The sequence below is a fragment of the Orycteropus afer genome, unplaced genomic scaffold, assembly GCF_000298275.1.
Source record: "Orycteropus afer afer isolate SDZICR_OR568_19922 unplaced genomic scaffold, OryAfe1.0 scaffold00058, whole genome shotgun sequence".
Taxonomy (NCBI): Eukaryota; Metazoa; Chordata; class Mammalia; order Tubulidentata; family Orycteropodidae; genus Orycteropus; species Orycteropus afer.
This window is the reverse complement of record NW_006921645.1, coordinates 10,668,749-10,687,830: the sequence shown is the minus strand read 5'-3', so window position 1 is coordinate 10,687,830 and position 19,082 is coordinate 10,668,749. Positions and strand designations below refer to the sequence as shown.

General features: G+C 49.1%; 1 protein-coding gene across 1 annotated transcript; it reads right to left on the bottom strand.

Annotated features, from left to right (window-relative positions):
- Window positions 1-3,986: 3,986 nt before the first annotated feature.
- MFSD2B (major facilitator superfamily domain containing 2B) lies at window positions 3,987-18,894 on the bottom strand. Its single transcript, XM_007939293.1, has 14 exons — window positions 18,808-18,894; window positions 15,544-15,669; window positions 13,910-14,034; window positions 13,214-13,337; window positions 12,318-12,396; window positions 12,054-12,181; window positions 9,501-9,591; window positions 9,265-9,386; window positions 8,049-8,132; window positions 7,653-7,733; window positions 7,310-7,419; window positions 6,855-6,998; window positions 6,250-6,426; window positions 3,987-4,011 (listed from the first exon to the last, which is right to left on the bottom strand). Exons 1-14 carry the CDS (start codon window positions 18,892-18,894, stop codon window positions 3,987-3,989), a joined length of 1,503 nt encoding a protein of 500 aa, XP_007937484.1.
- Window positions 18,895-19,082: the final 188 nt, after the last annotated feature.

Here is a 19,082-nt window from a genome sequence, read left to right as displayed (position 1 = left end):
AATTTTTTTAACTATTGAACTTTCCTTTTGCAAAATGCTTGTTCATGTCTTTTGCCCAGATGTCTACCAGATTTCTTTTTCATGTTAAGTTGTAAGAATTCTTTATATATTCTAGATATTTGTTAATGTATATTGCTGGTATCCTCACCCAGTTTGTAAGTTGTGCTTTCTCTTAACACCTTAAGATGTGTTTTGTTAAACAGACTTTTTTTTTTTTTTTTTTTTGCCAGGCACTGGGCTAGGAACTTTATTTATATTAACTCATTTAAGTCTAACAAGAGGTAGATACTATTATCATTCCCATTTTACTGATGAGGAAACTATGGCACAGGGAGGTTAAAGAACTTGCCCAACGTCATGCTTATAAAAATCATTGCAATATAGAACAGAGGTAGATATCAAAGGCTACATAATAATTATACAACAATAATGCACGTTTTTGTGACAGCTACATGACCTCCTTGCTATTCTTCCCTAGGGCCTTTGTACTTGCTGTTTCTTTTCCTAGAACCATCTTCCTCCAGATATCCTCCTGGCTTCTTGTTGTTGATATGTGTCATCAAGCCATCTTCGGCTCATAGTGACTTTATGTACAACAGAATGAAACACTGCCTAGTACAGAGACATTTTTCAAACTTTCATTTTAATGATACACTTTTATCCATCAAGCAAAGGAAAAGACAGAGAATGAATGGTCAGAGATGGTGGAGTAGAACTAGGAGGGTGATGACATGCAAGCCAAGGGAGGATAGAGTTGAAAAGGAGTGGTCAGCATTAATGACTGCTGGTCATCGAGGGCCTCCTTGCATTATCTCATTTAATCTTCATGGCCATCCTGAGGGGTAGGTAATAGTGTGCACATTTGTTCAAAAAGAAAAGGAGGCTGAGATCTGTTAAATAAGCTGTCCAGTCATACATGTGGTGAAACGTGGAAGCATCATATGAACTCCTGTATGCTTCTCTCCAGTGCTGTGTTCACCCTGTCAGACTGTGCTCTCACCTCAGTGGTAGAACAGAAGCCAGCTGTAGTGGGTTGCAGAGTGAATAGCAGGTGAGGAAAAGGAGATAACCCTGTCAATGCTGGGGGTGGAGGGGAAGAGAAGTAAAGCAGATTATTTGGAGAGGAAAAAGTGAAGGGGGCAAGGAAAGGCTGTATTTTGTTTGTTTTAGGATAAGGACAACACAAACACTTCCTTGTTCATTCAGCAAATATTCATTCATATCAAACATTTACTGTCAGGCCCTGGGGGTATAGCAGTAAATAGAGTCACCACCCTCATGCAACTTACCTTTTAGTGGGGGTGTCAAGTAATACACAAGTAAACCATCAATAAATATATAATTATCATGTAGGTACCATGAAGAACAAGCAAAACAGGGTAGAGAATAGAGTGCTGGGGGTAGGGGGTGATGAGAGAAGCAGGAAAGGCCTCTGAGAAAGTGACATTTGGCAGCAACCTGATCTTCATGTGAGGCCTTGAGGCTTGGGACTGAGCGGAGTGGAGGCATGGAGGGGACTGAGAGGGTCTTAAGCAAGTGAGAGGCATGACCTCCTCCTCGATGGAAGTGGTGATGGAAGTGGTAATGGAGAGGGAAGAAGCAGAGGGAGGTGCCTGCTTTCTGCCACAGATAAGTCCAGGGGCTGGCCTTGGAAGCAGGGAGAGGTCCTCTTCTGAAACAGAAGGACAGGCATTAGAAGAGGAATGTGGAGATGTAGGGCAGCTTAGTGAACCAAAGATTGGAGAGTAGGAGTAATGGGAATTACAGTGTGCCCAAAGCATGCAGTCAGAGTCAAGGGTGCTGCCATTTGGTTCTAGTGGAAGAGCGGTCCTGAGGATACCAAGGTCTGGTGAAGGCCCTTCCTCCAACACACTGTGTAAGCACTGACTATCTCCACAAGCTTTGGAGTCAGGTAGACTTGGGTTCAAGTCTACCCATTTCCATCACCGACTGACCTTGAGCAAGTTGCTTAATCTCTATAAGCAATAGTTTCTTCATCTGAATATGAGACTAAAAGTACTGTACTTCATAGGACTGTTGTGAAGAAGAAACGAAATAACACCTTTAAGGTACCTGAGCAGGCCACAATGACTCCCTTTCTCTGGGATCTGCCCCCTGACTCCTAGAAGTGGCCTCCCCACTATACTGTAGCATGAGCTCAGAGGTTGGGCCTTCTTCATTTCTGTATCCCTGGGACTGAATACAGACTGGCACCAAGTGAGCACTCATGGTTTCAGGGAATGCATCTGGAAGTGGTGGAGCTGAGATGCTAAGTCCAAGGAGGGAGGCCTCAAGTAAAGGCACTGGTCTAGGGTCCCAGCTTTGGCAGCCCAATGTCTGCTGTCCTGTCACATCTAAAAGACAAGTAGCCACTCCCAGGGAGTCTGATGGAGCTGCAGCAGCACTGCTGGGATCTGAGAGTCCAGACCTTCTGTCCTGTTTGCAAGCCTAAGAGAATGCCTCTAGGATGTAGCCTTCAGATGGGCCACAAAATCACCCAGTGAACAATGGAGCAGTCCCCACAGCCACTGCTCTATTCCACCGAAAGCTGCTTCTTAGTCACCCCACCAAACCAAAGCAACTTACTCCCACCCTAGATCTTCCCTTGTGCCTTTGCTCAAGCTAGACCCTCTTCCTATGAATTCCTGCTTGGATCCGGCCCTTCTTCAGGACCAGCCCAGATGCCGCCTCCTCCTCCTGGGGCCTAACAGTAGGGTTCTAAGGAATCCTATCCTGATAGTTTACACTACTACTTTGTGTGACACTCCTGGGGTCCATGTCCTGTATGGCCAGGCAGAGAGCCAGGAGGCAGGGGCTGCTCCCTGGCCCCCAGCATCATTTCTTCCTAGCCAGGCCCCTGGTAGAGGGGGGTGACATAGCTCCGGACAGTGGGCTGAGGAGGATTAACCTCATGGAAGGGGCCTGAGGAGACATGAGAGGGCAAGTCTATAGGCCCTAGTCTCCCCACCCCCCATTTAGGTGTCCAGGCTTCTCTAGTCAGAGGTTGCTGGGATATCTGGGCTCATGAGTTCTCCAAACCCTCCCCAGGCCCCAGTACACAGGAGTCACCATGGTGTGCTGCCCTAAGCCACTCTAGAGTCTTAGCTTGATCTGAGGAAATGCACTGAGGGATATAGGGCTCTGGGGACACAGCAAGGCTCAATGCCATCAGGTACCTCTTCCTAACCAGGGGTTCCCAGGAAGTAGGATGATGGGAGGGCAGAATCACATTTTACCAACTGAATCTATCAAAAAGTCACACTGCACACATGTATACATAGAAGACACACCAGGTGATTTAAGTTTTACAGGGATTTATAGAAGATTAGCCCTTTCATTTGCTTTTATAAAAATAAATCTCAGTGGAAAGAAAAAAAAAAGACCTTTGGTGACTCATTATCAGTGTCCACTTACAGAAAATGTCCTCAACTTATATGAAAAATAGGAAAGTCTTAAGAAACACCTCCAGTGCCCTGCTCTGGCATCCCCACTGCTGTCTGTCCATGTCTCTTGGTCTCACTGTCCCTGTGCATGTCTTATTTTTACTGTAGATCCCCAGCATGTCACATGTTCGTTTTTTACGTGGTGTCTGTCAGCCTCTCTATGTGTCTTTAGCAGATGTCTACGGGAGCTCAGGAGGGCCAACAGGTCTGCATATTTGTCCTCTGCTGGGAAGCCTTGCCATCTAAGCAGGTTGTAGAGCCTGGTGCTCCCACAAGTATTGTGCAATCCAGGGTCAAAAGTTGCCTGGAACTGGAGTAGTCAGGGGCATGGCCCTGTCTGTGGTCAACAGGCAAGAAATGATGACATGGAGGCCCTAGAACCCAGGCCAGTCTCAGGAGTGGGAGACATCCCTGTATCCCAGAGGCAAGACAAGTTGTGTGCCACACCGCTAGGGAAGGGTGTTAAGGGCTGGGGAGAGGGAGAGGCTTCAGGCCCAGAAGACACTGCTGGCTCCTGCTGTTCCGGCTCACAGAAGTCTGACTTTAAGCAAGGCTGTAGCTGGTCCTCCTGTAGGAAGGGAAAGGCGGCAGGCTGAAGGAGGGTGTGAGGTGGGGCCTCTGTCCTGCCACAGATGCCCATGGGAGTTTCAATGTCTGTTCCTTGTCTCCTTAGCAACTCCTCTCCTTCACAGTCCCTGTTAATAAAGCTACAACCTTTGTTTCTCTAAGACCCAACAAATAATCCCCATCTGCTTGTCCTTCCTTCCCTGAGATGTAACTCAGGATCTCAGTGTTACTCTGCTGAAGGTTCTGAGACCACCAACACTGAGAAGTGAGGGTCTGATGATGCTGCCACTTACTGCCTCTGTCCTGTGTGGTCCTGTGCATGTCCATGTGCCCATGTATATGCACAGACATATGCGAAAACACATGCAGGCTTGTGAATGCCAGCTGTATCAGACATGTTGATACTGCAGCATATATTCCCTGAGTATCTGCTTGGCCTTGGGCTCTGTGCTGGACTCTTGGGATACAGAAATGGATAAAACACAGCCCCAGCCTTCAAGCTCCCCACAGTCTAATGGGAAAGCCAGACAGGTAAGTAAATCCTCCCCAGGCAATGAGATGAGTGCTCTGAAGAGGAAGGACAAGGCTCAGAGAATTGCTTAGTGCAGCCTGTGGGAGGGGAGAGCAGAAGACAACTCTCCCAGGCTTCTAGGTCCCAGGGTGGATGGCAGTGCCATTCCCTGAGAGAACACAGGATGAGCAGCTGATTTGGGAAAGAAGAGGATGAGTTCAGTTTGGGGCTCACTGAGATTGACATGCTTGTGAGATTCAGGTGGAAATGCTCAAAGGTGAGCTAGATACAGGCATACCTCTGGGATAGTGAGGGTTCAGTTCCAGACCACTGCAATAAAGCGAGTATCACAATAAAGTGAGTCACACTTTTTGTGTGTGTGTGTCCTAGTGCATATAAAAGTTATGTTTACACTATACTGTAGTCTATTAAGTGTGCAAAGCACTCTGAAAAAGTTTGAAATATTGTGGGAATTACCAAAATGTGACAGAGACACGAAGTAAGCACACACTGTTGGAAAAATGGCACTGACAGACTTGCCTGATGCAGGGTTGCCATAAACCTTCAATTTTTTAAAAAAATGCAGTATCTACAAAGCCCAATAAAATGAAGTAAGCCTGTATATGGATCTGAAACCTGAAGGAAGCTGTGGTAGTTGTGTGTCAACTTGGCTGGGCCTGGTTTTGAGTGGCTGGGCAGCTGGGTATAGTTATTTCCCATGATGAGACTGTTAATCAACTCCATGGTGGAATCTACTGTGAGCAGCTGAGTAGCTCTGCCTTAGGGATGGGGTCTGCTTCCAGTACATAAGGAGAAGCTTCAAGAAAGGTCTCTAGCTTTTTGGCACACTTGGAACCTGCATGTAGTCGAGTCTTTATCTCAATGGCCTGCTGTGTTGTCTGCCTATCTTGGACTGTTAATGGACTTGTATTAGTACCTGCTGTGTGGCTTGATAAAATTACTGTGCCATTTCACTTGTCAACTGTGGGTTTGTCAGCCTCAGCAGCCAACAGCTGCCTGAATGAAGAGACACCTCCAGTTTCAGTGGGCCAGGAGCAAGCCCCTAGAGCTTGACACTTTGAACTCGGACTTTTAGCCTCCTAAACTGTAAGAGAATAAACTCCTGTTTGTCAAAGCTACCCACTTGTGGTATTTTCTGTTAGAGTGGCACTAGGTAATCAAAACAGAAGTCAAGGATGGAGGGGCAGTTTTAGGAGGTGCCGTACACAAGAGGTACTTGAGGTCAAAGAAATAGACGAGGCCCCTCAGGGTACTATGTAAAGAAGAATAGGGGATCAGGAAGGGAGCCCTTAAATACCACCATACAATGGCTAGTCAAAGAAGAAGACCAGGGTAGTGGAAGAAAATCCAGGAGATTATGGTGTCATTGAAGCTAAGGAAAGGAAAAAACCCTCACTGCTATCAAGTCAGATCCGACTCACAGTGACCCCTCCTTGGGTTTCTGAGGCAGTATCTCTGTGGAAGTAGATTGCCCAGTATTCCTTCTGAGGAGTGGCTGGTGGGTTTGAACCGCCAGCCTTCTGGTTAGCAGCCAAATGCTTTTGGCACTATGCCACCAGAGCTCTCAAAAAACCAGAACTGTTCAACTGTGCTAATACTGCAAGGAGATCTGTAGATGTTGCTTGTTCACACATCAGTATGCATCTGTGTGTGCCTTTTTTGGGGTTGGTGGCCCTGCCTGTGTGTACCCATGTGTGGGATGCCCACCTCCGAAGGCTCAGCTGGCGGGAGGGATCCTGGCTTGGCACTTTTGGAGTGGGGCTGACCAGGAGGATGCACAGACCAGTGAGAATCATGCAGGTGGGCACGGCTCCAATGAGGACTTTGAGGGTCACCACCACCTCCTCTGCCTGCTCACAGGCTCCAGCTTTATATCCTGTGAACCTGGAGAAATACCACCCATCCATCCAGATCAGATCCTTACCAAGCCTAGTTCCCTGAATGGAGGGGTCCCAGATATCTCGCCCCCACGAATATCCTGAAACTCAAACACAGCCTAGCTGTGGTGGAAGAGAGGGCTGTGGGGATGGTCTGCCCAGAGGGAGAGATAACTGACAATGCGGGAGCTGGGATTCAGAAGCAGGGTATAGGTACCAAGAAAAGCCTCTCTTAGTCATGTGCACAGAAAAACCTAGGGGCAGTGGTTGCTCAGATCTCCACAGAGCAGGGCTTGGGTGCAGACTCAGGTGCACCCAAGCTCTATCCGAGCTGGCTGGAGAGGGCTTTGCCTTCTTCTCACCCTACTAGTCTTTTGTTCCTCTGGTCTCTCCCTCAACACACACACACACACACACACACACAGTGGGACTTACTCCAGACTGAGTGTGGAGATGCCCAGGGCCCCTGCACCTGAAAGCTTGGTGAAGAAGACATAGGAGGAATAGAAGATAGTCTCCAGGCCTGGGCCATGCTGGTGCTGCAGCTGGAAGTCATCCACCACATCTGGCAGCATGGACCTGAGGGAGAAGGGAGACTGTAGAGTTAGCCCCTTTTTATCCCCTTCCCAGCCACCAGTCTGTGACCTTCTCTGGGGACTGAGACCAAGTTGGCTTCATTCCTAGGTCCTGGCTGCCCAGAACAAAGGACTGGCCCACAGAGAGCCAGGCAATATGTATGCTTGCATTCCCACCCCTACCCCCACTGTCTACCACTCCTGCCTCTGGTGCCCTTTTAGGAGGCTGGACACGAAGGCCCTGGGTTGATGTGAAGGAGGGGAATCCCATGTGGAAGCACACAAAATCCCCACATCCCTTCTCTCCCAGCCTACCAGGGTAACAGCATGGACACAGCAATGCTCACGCCAGATACAAAGGCCACAACATAGGCCACAGGTGCTGTGGGCACAGCAGCCAACAGGATTGCAAAAGGCACCATCACCTGAGGAGATAGACACACTAGTTGATCCCTCCACCTGCTCCCCCAGAATTCCTCTTTCATCCACACACTCACCAATCTTTACAATAGCCCCTTGTGCCTGGCCCTGTGCTAGGCACTGAAGACACAAGGGAATGCAGAACAAGCCCCCTTGCCCCAGGAAGCTTAGGATTCATACTACCTCACCCGTTCTTCCCCCACTGCCAACCCCAGGCTTTGCTTCCTGCCCCACTCACACAGATCCCAAAAGCCGAGGTCTTCTTCCCAAATCGTTGTAGAATCCACTCCCACAATGGGGTGCTCAGCACAGCCGACACCTGTGAACAGACAGCAACATCACAGCCAGGGATGAGCAGCCCACACCTTTGCCCAGGATCTCAGCGACCTTGCTTTTAGCTGGAACTCCCGGCCTCAACCTTTCCCCCAGCCTGTCCCCTGCTTTGAACTTTTGGTTTGAACTTTATGACCCTGGTCCCAATCCCATTCTCTGCTGGAATGCAGGTGACTAAGACCAAAGCGGAGTCAAGAGTGTTGACCACTAGTGCTCTGGTCATGTGTGTGTCACATCAAGGACTATACATGTCCCCACTAGGTCCCCGTGTGATCTTGCTTCACGACCCCAGGTCTCTTACCAAGATGGTTAGCACCAGCCTCTGGACATGGTCATGTAGCCGGGAGGCATGTGTACAGAACAGGACCAGATAGCTCTGTTCTACCTGAGGAGATGGACAGGAAGGGTGGTCATGTGAATAGCAGAAGCTCAGAATGTCAAGGGCAAGCGCTGGGTCCCAAGTCTGGCTTCCCCTTTGGGACCTCTTCCCCACAGAGGGTGCTTATCCCAGAACAAATATCAACACTGTTCCTATTCCACCTTCATCACTTGCACAGCCAGGATCAGGTTGTTGTTGTTGCTATTGTTGTTAGGTGCCACTGAGTCGGCTCCAACTCATAGTGACTCTATGTACAACCAAATGAAACACTGCCCAGTCCTGTGCCAGCCTCACAACACTTGCTATACCTGAGCCCATCATTGCAGCCATTGTGTCAGTCCATCCTGTTGAGGGCCTTCCCCTTTTTCTCTGACCCTCCACTTTACCAAGCGTGATATCCATCTCCAGGATGGTCCCTTCTGACAATATGGCCAAAGTAGGAGAGACTTTGAAGTCTGGCCATTCTCACTTCTAAGGAGCATTCTGGCTGCACTTCTTCAAGGACATATCTGTTCATTCTGGCAGCCCATGGTACTTTCAGTGTTCTTCGCCAACACCACAACTCAAAAGCATCAGTCTTCCTTATTCATTGTCCAGCTCTCACACGAATATGAGGTGGTTGAAAATACTATGGCTTAGGTTAGGAGCACCTTAGTTTTTAAGGAGACATCTTTGCTCCTCAGCACTTCAAAGAGGTCTTTTGCAGCAGATTTGCTCAGTGCAATACGTCATCTGATGTCTTGATTGCTTCTTCCATTGGTGTTGATTGTGGAACCAAGTAATATGAAATCTTTGACAACTTCAATCTTTTCTCCATTTATCGTGATGCTGCTTATTGGTCCAGTTGTGAGGATTTTCATTTTCTTTATGTTGAGATCAGGTAGACTTTACTAAACTTCTCATAATGTGAGAGGAAAACACCCTAGCCTCTGCCAGGTTCCTAGTAGCTGGCCCTAACGCTTCTCCGTCTCACAAGCCCTACCTTGGTTTCTCTCCTCCCAGCACCAGCCTTTCTGGGTCACAGTTTTTCCTCCTATTAAAACTCAAGTGAACTCTGGTGCCTAACTCTGAACCTTGAACCTGCACAAGGTCAGTATGGCCAGGACAAGCCAGCATTGATCAATTTGGCCAGAGGTACCTGGATGGCAGCTGAGATGAACAGGAAGGAGACCACCAGCTTCAGGAAGGGTGGGTGCCGGACAGTGAGGACCAGCCCAGCCAGGAAGCTCAGGCCCTGACCAGAGGCTGGGCTGGAGGGGTCTGTAACACAACATGGGGACACGGTGGCTTGGCAGAATTCAAAACGAAAACCCACCCCCAAGAAAAACCCTGTCCCCAGCTTCTGTTTCCATGCCCTTGCTCCGCCCTCCATACCTGGCTTCTCCTTCACCCCCAGGTGAAGCAGGCTTGTGCACACAGGGTAAGTCAAGGCAATGACAGCGGCGGCAATGGAGTAGAGACGCATCTGTGGGACAGGACAGAACTGGGGTAGGTGTGATGTCTCTAACCAATAGGAGTAGGGATACATGGGGCAGGGTAGCAGGTCCTCCCACTGGGAGCAGAGTGGCCCTCAGCCCAAGCCCAAGGATGCTGAGTACCCCTCTCAATCACTCCAACATCTAAGGACCTGGAATGTCTCATCCATACACGTGCCCTTCTGCTGACCTTATGCCTCCGTGGAAAGGGGGCATCAATGCCTCTAGGAGTCAAGGCTGGCACACTGGCTCTCACTCTATGTTTTTTAAGCAAACATTTATTGCTGCTGACTTGTGTCTGCTAGACCCTGAGGATACACTGATGAGTAAGTGACCTGGCTAGCCCACAGTAAGGGGCTTAAGTATGACGGGAAGACATGAGCACACAGTCACAGCACAGCGTGAGGCATGATGACCCAGATCAGTATAGAAAAGAGAAACTATGCTACCTGTCATTCAGGGGAAGATACATATGTCATAAAAATCTATTTAAAAAATGCATAGGAATGACAGCCACCCAATGCTGGACACAGGTTGTCTAGGGGGAGGGGAGGGAGAAGAAAGAGAGGAAGGTGGCACACAGATCCTGCTCAGAGGGAACCTGCACTTCATGCTCTGTTGTCATTGTCCTCAAATTCTCAACAATTTTATCATTGAATTTGACCTTGTGTTTGTAAGTGAAGTCGGTGGATAATGCAGCATGTGCTAACAAGGGCTCTGAGCTCACAAAAGCTCTGGGTTCTCAGCCTCCAGATCTCCAGTCCCTCGCACCCAGGGCCTCCTCCTTCTGGACCCACCCGTTACCAAGGCGGTCAGGTGGGTGATCATGGAGAGACCTGCGTTCAGTAGTCATCTGCCTCAAGTTGGGGCCTAAACATGGGGACGGGAGAGTCAAGTTAGGGAGGGTCAGGCAGCAGCCTTTCCACACCAGGCTGGCAGCACCATGGTGCCGTTCAGAGGGGGCATGGGGTGTGGGTGACTCTCACTCACCCCCAGTCCAGGTCCCCAGCATGTCCCTTGGTTGGGGTACAGGGGCCATGGGCAGGGGAGATTCACTTCTCCTGATTCACCCTCACCTGGGGCCCTGATTTTCACCATTGCACTGAATTTCACAAATTCTGTAGCTGGCCCTGGAGATGGGTTGGGGGATGCATACAGGGGGACTTAAATTCTTAAATAAGTGATAGAACACGTGGGTGTTTGTGATATAATTCTCATACCATTGATTCCCAAACTTTGGCAAGTATAGGGGGTCTGTGTTCAAGTAAAGGCCTAGGCTTGAGAACCAGTGAGAACCAGAATGTGGAGACGTCCTGAGATGGAGGAGGAGGGGCATGTGGGGCCAGATTATACACAATGAGTATTCCAGGCCACATTACATGTGTCTCAGGGAGTGGCCTCTCCACAAGGCTTTTAGCAAAGGGAAAGACAAGGTTCAGTTTGCCTTTTAAAATGTCACCTCGTTTATGCTGAGGACAGGGATGGCTGGAGGCAGGCATACTATGTAGAAGGCTGACACAGAAGTTTCTTTCTTTAGTTTTTTTTTGAGGAGGGAGTGGAGGTGATGGTGATGTGGGCCAGAGCATGGCAGTGGGAGGCAGAGTAGTGAACAGATTCCAGAAGAACTGGATCTAAAGAATGGACAGGATTTGGTAGTAGGATGGAGTGGACGGTTGAGAAAGACGGGTGGGTAAAAGACGATTCCCAGGTTAATACCATTTACTTAAGGAAAAAGAGGAGAAAAAATGGAAAAACAGAAGACCTTGATGGGTAAAATATAATATGGTGGCATAGGGCCTAAGGCATTTGACTGCTAACCAGAAGGCTGGCGGTTCAAACCCACCAGCGACTTCTCAGAAGGAAGATTGGGCAATGTACTTCCGTAGTGATGCTGCCTCAGAAATCCAAGGAGGGGTCGCTATGAGTTGACTCCATGGTAATGAGTTTGGTTGTTTTCTTTTCTAATTGCCGAGGAGGGATGTGCTTTGAGGGAACAGGAAGGCGTAGTGCTGCCCCTTTTCCCCTTGTCACTTCATGGTGGGGCTGGGGAGCTGAAGAGATGGGTGGGGCTTTACTTAGACCTCTGTCCCAAGAGGAAACCATCCTGATGCCCTCTCCTCCCTGCCCCTTGCAGGTCCCTTCCTGCCACTGCCTGTGGCCAGGTCCATGACCTACCCCCTTTCTCACTCTCTGTCCCTTCTCTGGCATCAGTATCTACCACTGAGATTGCCTGCCAATCTATTATTTCAGGTCAAGAAGGAACCCAACAGGAGATTTGGTGGGAGGACAATGAATTGTCCTGGACTTGGGGGTCATCCACTCAGGAAGAGGTGCAGGAAAGGAATGAGAATGTGTGCAGAGCTGAGTCCCCCAAAAGAAGAGGAAGAGGTCCAAGAGTAAATAGCAGCCCGCAGAGGCTGTCACGGTGAAATCTGGCTGCCTGGGCACTCACTGCGTCCGGGGAGACACTGCCTGGCGGAAGTGCAGCCTTCTCGCACCTGTGGGGCTCATGAGCAGGGGACACGATGAGTCCATGAATGGTGGCTCCCATCAGGGTCCCGGCCATCTCCATGGTCATCCCTGGGGACACAGCAGCCACACAAAATGACTGAGTGCAGCATCCCACCCACCTGCAGGGTACTGAGGCTCCCACTCTAGGACTTAGCAAAGGTCCCAAGGGACAGTTGTCATCCCTCCCTCCCCAGCCCGCACTCACGGTATGCAGTGGCAGAATCACGCTCTCTGGGGCTGGGAGTCAGGAGCATGGTGAGTGCAGTGTATGGAACCTGGAAGAACTGGGGTGGCCCAGGCAGCACTTAGGATGGCCCCACTGCACAGGCTTCCCTACCCAGGGTGCACCAGCTTCATGAGGCTGAGGCACTAGCCACCCTGGCACTCCACCACTGGAGGTTGAAGGTAGGAGGGAACACCCAGCCCACAGCAGGATGACAGTTTCAGCTTTCTGATCATTGGTGTGCAGGTGAGGAAGTAGCCATTGGCCAGCAATGGAGTTCACCAGAGTATAGCCCATGAGAGATGTTATGGATTGAATTATTTTCCCCAGAATATGCACTTGACTGTTAACCAGGAGGCTGGCTGTTCATTCCCACCAGCCACTCCTTGGAAAGAAGGTTGGGCAACCTACTTCCATAGGGATACTGCCTCAGAAACCTAAGGAGGGGTCTCCATGAGTCGGTTTGAGGCCAGGGCACATATCAACAACAACATGTTGTAAATCCTAAACTCTAAACCTGTGGTTATAATTCCTTTTGGGAATGGGCTTTGTTACGTTATGTAATGTCTTTGTTATGTTAATGAAGCAGAGTTAGTGTAGGGTGTATCTTGAGTCAGTCTCTTTTGAGATATAAAAGAGATTAAAGAAGTGAGTAGAGGAGAGATGGGGTTAGATAGATGCCAAGACACTTGGAGATCTCCAAGAACCAGGAAGCAGAAGCTAAAGAGATAAGGATCTTCCTCCAGACAGAAAGCTTCCCCCTAGAGCCAGTGCTCTGAATTCAGACTTCTAGCTTCCTAAACTGTGAGAAAATAAAATTTTATTGTTAAAGCCATCCTCTCATGGTATTTCTTCTATGGTAGAACTAGAGAACTCACCGTGGCCAGGGCCTGGAACAGGCAGTAGAAGGTCATGTACCAGAGGCCTCGAAGGCTGGTGAAGGGGGGCAGGAACCATAGGAAGAAGTAGGCCAAGGCAACAAAGGGCGTGCAGCCCAGCACCCTGCAGAAGCACAGGGATGAGGCGTACCCCTCAGAACCAGGATAGAGGGGACAACAAGGGTTTAGCCTGGACATCCTCACCCCTTCTGGGCACAAACCCCTCTGCCCTTGCAGAAGCCCTGGGTTGAGGCTCTCAGGGTGAGAGCCAGGGTTTGGGTGGCTGGTCGGATGTGGGTGTGGCAAGTAGTGGAGAGGGCCATTCACTGCTGGACTCTGGCTGGGCCCCTTCTGCTTGGTGGTACCATTCCCTCTATTGAGGACACTGAAGGACAAGTACGTTGCAGCTCCTCTGTGAGAACTTCCAGGACCTCCTGGCCAACCTGTCCATACTGACAGCCATAGGCCAGAGCTGGAAGGCTTGGAGGTTCTGCCCAGTCCTGTATTGTGTGGTGAGGGAGAGTCTCCAAGAAGTCTCTGAACTGAAAGGCTTGCAGTCAGATTCCAGTCTAGTCCCCAGTCTTAGCTTCTTAACAATGCACAGGGTTTTCCACTAAGAAATCAGGTTGTAACAAATGCAGCGATCTCAGGGCCAGGGGTGGGTACCTGGATCCTGGGGACCGTGGGGCTGCTCACCAGGGCATGAGTCGTCCAGACCCTGTCCTCCTGCTTCTGTTGATGAAGAACCCAGCAACAGGGTCGGCAGCTGCCCCAGACACCTTCCCTCCAAACAAGACAAGAGATACCTGGGCAGCAGGGATCTGAAATGGGCAGGGAGGGGATACAAAAGGAAAGGGTGTTGAGGCCTGCCTGCCTCGTGGAAGGGAGAGACCTAGAATTCTAATGGAGGGCAGAGCCACAATATGTAGGGCCATCAGGCCTCCTCGCCAGGACACTGATCCAGAAGGCTCTACGGGCATATGTGTATTAGTGAAAGAAAGGATGGGGAGGGAGCTGACAGCTGCACCTATCAGCACATTCTCATAATTACCCCTGCCCTCTCACCTTTGGAAAGGATTCGAGGGCCCTCATCAGAAGCCTATGGGATGGCTCAGAGCAAGAAGAGTATATCTAGGCTGACAGTCAGAGGCAGATTTTATTTCACAATGAAAATGTTTTATTGACTTTTCTAACTGCATAAATACAATCATTATAAAAAACAGTCAAACAGTACTGAAAAATATTAGCAAAGCTCATCTGAAATATCATCACCCTGCGACAACTGCCAGAGGCATTTTGATCATTCTTTCATGCATTTATAATTTATAGTTTTACATAAATGGGGTCACATCAGTGTCATTTTTCAAAAATCAGGGATCTTATTAAAATTTTTGCTTCTCCTCTACTCTCCAACATTCCCTCCTATTACCAACGTTAACAACCTGGTGTGTATTCTTCCTTAATTTTCTCCACACTTATATTTTAACCATGTATACATATACACATACATATACACATGCACACACCAATATGGGGCATGTCTTTGTTCTGTTAAAATAAGATCATTTTATATATTCTTCTTTAAAACCAGCTTTTCTCACTTGACAATGCATCATGGAGCAGGTATAGATCTAACTCTTTCAAACGGTTGCCTAAAAGCCCATTAACCCAAAATCAAACTCACTGCCATCGAGTTGATTCTGACTCACAGCAACCCTCATGGGTTTCCAGGCTGTAATTCTTTATGGAAGCAGACTGTCCCATCTTTCTTTTGCAGAGTGACTGGTATTTCATACCAGCCAAACGCTTTAACTACTACCCTACCAGACCTCCTTAAAAGCTCATCATGTGGATACAAAAAAGGCAAAAAACAACAACAAAAACCCCAGTTGTCAATTCCTACTCATAGCGACTCTACTGGACAGAGTAGAACTGCCCCATGGGACTTCCAAGGCCGTATCTTTACAGAAACACTCTGCCACATCTTTCTTCAGCATTAACGGCTGGTAGGTTCAAACCACTGACCTTTTGGTTAGCAGAGTTCTTAACCACGTGCCACCGGAGCTCCTTATGTGGATATAGTACAACATATTCAACTGCTTCTGTCATATTGGGCATTCACACTGTTCCCATTTCCCATTACAAACAGGGCTACAATAAACATCCTCGAAGAGGCTACCCTCAATAGCATTTGGGTTTCTGTCAGCCTTGGGTCAGAAATGCTGTCTAGCAAGGACAGCTGGTGGACAGGTGGAGGTAGAAGAACCAGGCAGGGAGCAGGGCAGAAGGCAGGCGGGAGCAGGCAGCCCTGGGCCGGTACCCTCACTTACCTGTGCCACATCAAGCAGAAAGAGCTGCAGGTAGAAGGCCGTGGCGCTGGAGGCCACCTGGTTGGGGACCCCGCCAATGCCATAGCACAATTTCGTACAGAATGAGAGGTGACCGGCTCTGTCATCCTGGGGGAGACAATGGAGCTAAGCCCCCAGCCCACACCCATGACTTCCATAAGCATCCTGATTTGTCCTCTCAGCTCGATTTAAAATTGTCCCAATTTATCCTAAAGGGAAGTGAAACAGGAAAAAAAAAATCTAAACCTTGACCTCCTAAACTTCACCAGGGGGAAATGCTTCCTTACATTTCCCCCTCGATGCTTCCCTCTGTAGCCTGCTTCATTTTCGGAGTCAGCAAGAGTGAACTAGGGGTCAGGAGATCTGGGTTTGAACCTGTTCCTTGCACCCCCTACTCCCTATGTGGCCTTGAATAAGTCACTTTTCTCTCTAAGCCTTGTTTTCCTCATCTTTTACATGGAATATCCCTTCCAGCTTCACAGGGTTGCTATAATGAACAAATGAGGCAGTGACTCTGGGAGCTGATTGGTAAATATTCAAGAATTTTGCAAGCTAGTTGCTGAACCTCTGGCAGCCTGAAATCATCCATGGTGAGAGGATACAACAGAATCAGCAAACATTATCAATCAGAGCGTATCTTCCTCCTTTCTGCCCTGCTCCTACTATTGAACAGGTCACCACTGAGATGAAGCAATGTTTATGGCCCCAACTGTGTATCATTTGCCTCAAGCTATCTAGCCAACTCCAGATATGAATATTCAACTACCTACTCACAGTCCCCCATGGGTAACTGACAGGCATCTCAGCTTAGTATGATCAAAACACAGCTCCTGATTTCCATCTCATTGTCTAATTCTTAACTGAGTCGTCCCCATTGCGTTAAGTGGCTCCACTGTTCATCCAGTGGCTCAGGTCCCTGAGTCATCCTTGATTCCTCTTTCCCACATGCACCCATTTAATCTACCAGTGAGAGCATCCTAAGTGGCTTCTTTGCTTCTGCTCTTTGCCCAGCAGCCTAAGTGCTCTTTTAATAACATAAATCAGACCATGTCTCTTTTCTGCTTAAAACCCTCTCACAGCTTGCCATTACAGTTTCAAGAAAGCTCTCTGGAGTGGAGCCCCCTGATCCGCTCCCACCCCTTTCCCACCTCACTTAGATAGCTCTTCTCTAGCCATGGCGACCTCATTCCTACCCCTCAAACTCCTATTTCTCAGCCCGTTGCTGTCTCAGAGCCTTTGCACTTCCCAATTCTGCCTGGAAGGCTCTTCCTCCAGATCTTCACATAGCTGGCTCTTTGTCATTCAGGTCTCAGCTTAAATGCCACCTCCTCAGGTCAGTTTAGGAGCTCTGGTAGCATAGTGCCTAAGGCACTTGACTGCTCACCAGAAGGCTGGCGGTTCAAACCCACCAGCCACTCCTCGGAAGGAAGGTTGGGCAATCCTACTTCCGTAGTGATACTGCCTCGGAAACCCAAGGAGGGGTCGCTATGAGTCGGGGCCGACTCGACGGCAAACAACAACAACAACAACAACAACAGATCAGCTTGCCTGACCAACTAGATCTCTCACCAAACTAACTGCCTGCTATTGCCTGCCTCTCCCCACCAGAATATAAGGCCTTTGAGAGCCTGACCTTCACTGTTTTTGCTCACCATGGTGTCCCCAGTTGCTAGAATAATGCTTGCCATATTAGGTGCTCAATATATGTGGAGAGGACTATGGCTCCACCCATTTTGCTATCTTGCAGGACACCCCACTGGGCTCTTTTGAAGGAAGGTCTTCCCAGATAAGGGTTTATCACACCCTCTGCATACTCTCCAATCCACGGAAGAAACCCACACTCAAGGCAGGATGTGGTCTCCTTTTCTGAAATTTGTATGAACATTATTTCGACTTCCAGAAAATTTTAAGAACAAGAAGAATCCAACATGACAGCCTTTCCCTCTCCCATAATGGAACTCTGTTTCTCCCTAAATGAGTCTAGCAAGTTTCTGGCACAAGGAAGGTAATCAAAAGATAGAAAAAGAAATTCTAGCTGAAACTAGGGATGTAATCTTAGAGTTGTGACAGTTTTACCTGCCTAATCATAAGCCCTTCACAGTGGATTAAGCACAAGTTCTAGTCAGACAAATTTGTACTCAAATCCTATTTCTGTCATTTGTAACCAGGACAAGTTACTTAATCTCACTGAACTTGTTTCCTCACCTGTAAAATGGGAATAATATGTACCTCACAGGGTTGTTGTTGTTAGGTGCCACTGAGCCCGCTCTGACTCATAGCAACGCTATGTACAATAGAATGAAACATGGCCTGGTTCCATAGGGTTGTTATAAGAGTTAAATGTTTCTTTCCTGTTGTCATTAAACCTCACCTGAAATTCCTCAATTTCATTGGGAAATGAATTTCCCCAGAGGCCTCAGCTCACTTTCTTTCTTAGGAGCCACAGCTCTTTCCTCTGAGGTGTTTGAGAGGAAGCACTGAATCAAGATGGGGAATCAAGATGGTGGTCAAGGAAGCCACATAGAGAATGCCTTGACCATGGGGCAGGGAGAAGATGTTGCTTTCAGCAAGAAAGTGGAGAGTCCCTAAGTTCTCTCCAGTGCTGCCATTCTTTCCAGATAAGCCCCATCCTTATTCACATAGAGGATGCCAAAAACACTGAAGACACGGCTGGATTCCTACCTACCCACCACTCTCACCACAGAGCCTGGGAAGTCTCCTTTTGGAGAGAGCCTGATGCTGGTTTGAGAGGGAAGCTAAGTGCACACCAGCCGCCTGGAGATTGGGAAACGTCGGACAGCATCCTTACTCACAATGGAAAGCCTTACACTTCAGGGCTCAGAAGACTATCTGGGAGGACCTGGAGCGGACAAGAGCCCTGGACTATACATCAGGAGACCAGGAACTGGCCCTGGTTCCACCTGACTGTACGAATCCAGCAAATTATTTCACTTGCCTAGGACTTAGTTTCCCCACTCACCACCAGGGGTTGAGATAATTAGAAGTACTGCAGGCTCCTGAATATCGACAGCCTCTCAGACTCCACTAAGAGAGCAGAAGACTGAAGGCTTGGGCAGAGCCCCCGTAAGACTGACGCTGGCTGAGTTAGGAGCTACCATCGGATGCCCCAAGGTCTCTAGGGGAGGTAGGACTTTCTCACTCAGCAGTTGTACGCAGGAGCCCCAGAGCCTCTTCCCTCTCCTTGCTCAGACCCCTCTCCCTTCTTGCCCCTTGCTTTGCGCTCACCGAGCTGAGCTCCGAGGTGTGCGCTTCGGGCGGGGCGGGCTGAGCCTCCTCTGCCAGCGCTGTGGGACCTCCAGGGGCTTCCGCCATGGCGCACGGCAGATCCAACAGCGGCGGTCACTCTCTTGTGTTAACTACCCCACTGCAGGGTATCCTGCTTCCCCGCCCGGCGGGCGCCTCAGCCTTCGGGGGCTGGAGAGGCTCCCTACCGAGAGGGCGTGGCGTGGGGCGTGACGGTACGACCTGGGGGCCAGGGGCGCTGCCCCAAGCGTCCGGAT

Excerpts from the sequence above, each read along its gene's own strand:
- MFSD2B (XM_007939293.1), bottom strand. The coding sequence starts at position 18,894 with ATGGCGGAAGCCCCTGGAGGTCCCACAGCGCTGGCAGAGGAGGCTCAG. Across the intron at positions 15,670-18,807 it reads ACACCTCGGAGCTCAGCTCG|GATGACAGAGCCGGTCACCT; the intron begins GTGAGCGCAAAG and ends TGTCTCCCCCAG. Across the intron at positions 12,182-12,317 it reads TGATTCTGCCACTGCATACC|GGATGACCATGGAGATGGCC; the intron begins GTGAGTGCGGGC and ends CTGTGTCCCCAG.